Source organism: Merops nubicus, unplaced genomic scaffold (genome assembly GCF_000691845.1).
Source record: "Merops nubicus isolate BGI_N331 unplaced genomic scaffold, ASM69184v1 scaffold23763, whole genome shotgun sequence".
Taxonomy (NCBI): Eukaryota; Metazoa; Chordata; class Aves; order Coraciiformes; family Meropidae; genus Merops; species Merops nubicus.
The window spans coordinates 520-725 of record NW_008598572.1 but is presented as its reverse complement, the minus strand read 5'-3'; the positions used below and the strand labels follow the sequence as shown (position 1 = coordinate 725).

At 63.1% G+C, this 206-nt stretch overlaps 1 protein-coding gene across 1 annotated transcript in view; it reads right to left on the bottom strand.

The window, feature by feature from the left end:
* Nucleotides 1-136, bottom strand: part of LOC103769864 (gap junction delta-2 protein-like) — a gene marked incomplete at its 3' end in the record, with an annotated part of 1,906 nt that extends 1,770 nt beyond the window's left edge. Inside the window, exon 1 of the mRNA XM_008937103.1 lies at nt 48-136. Coding sequence (XP_008935351.1) covers nt 48-136 — 89 coding nt within the window. The remainder of the gene's footprint in view (nt 1-47) is intronic.
* Nucleotides 137-206: the final 70 nt, after the last annotated feature.

Sequence of the window (206 nt, the reverse complement as noted above, 5' to 3'; positions counted from 1 at the left end):
GGGGTGGACCTGGAGACCTGGGTCCTACCTGGACATGTGGGTCCTACCTGGACATGTAGGTGGAACCTGGAGGCTTGGGGCCTACCTGGAGCTGGACGTGGGGGTTGGGACCTGGAGACTTGGGGACCTGGGTCATACCTGGACCTGGACACATGGGTCCTACCTGGACACGGGGGTTGGACCTGGAGGTGCAGGTCCTGACTGGA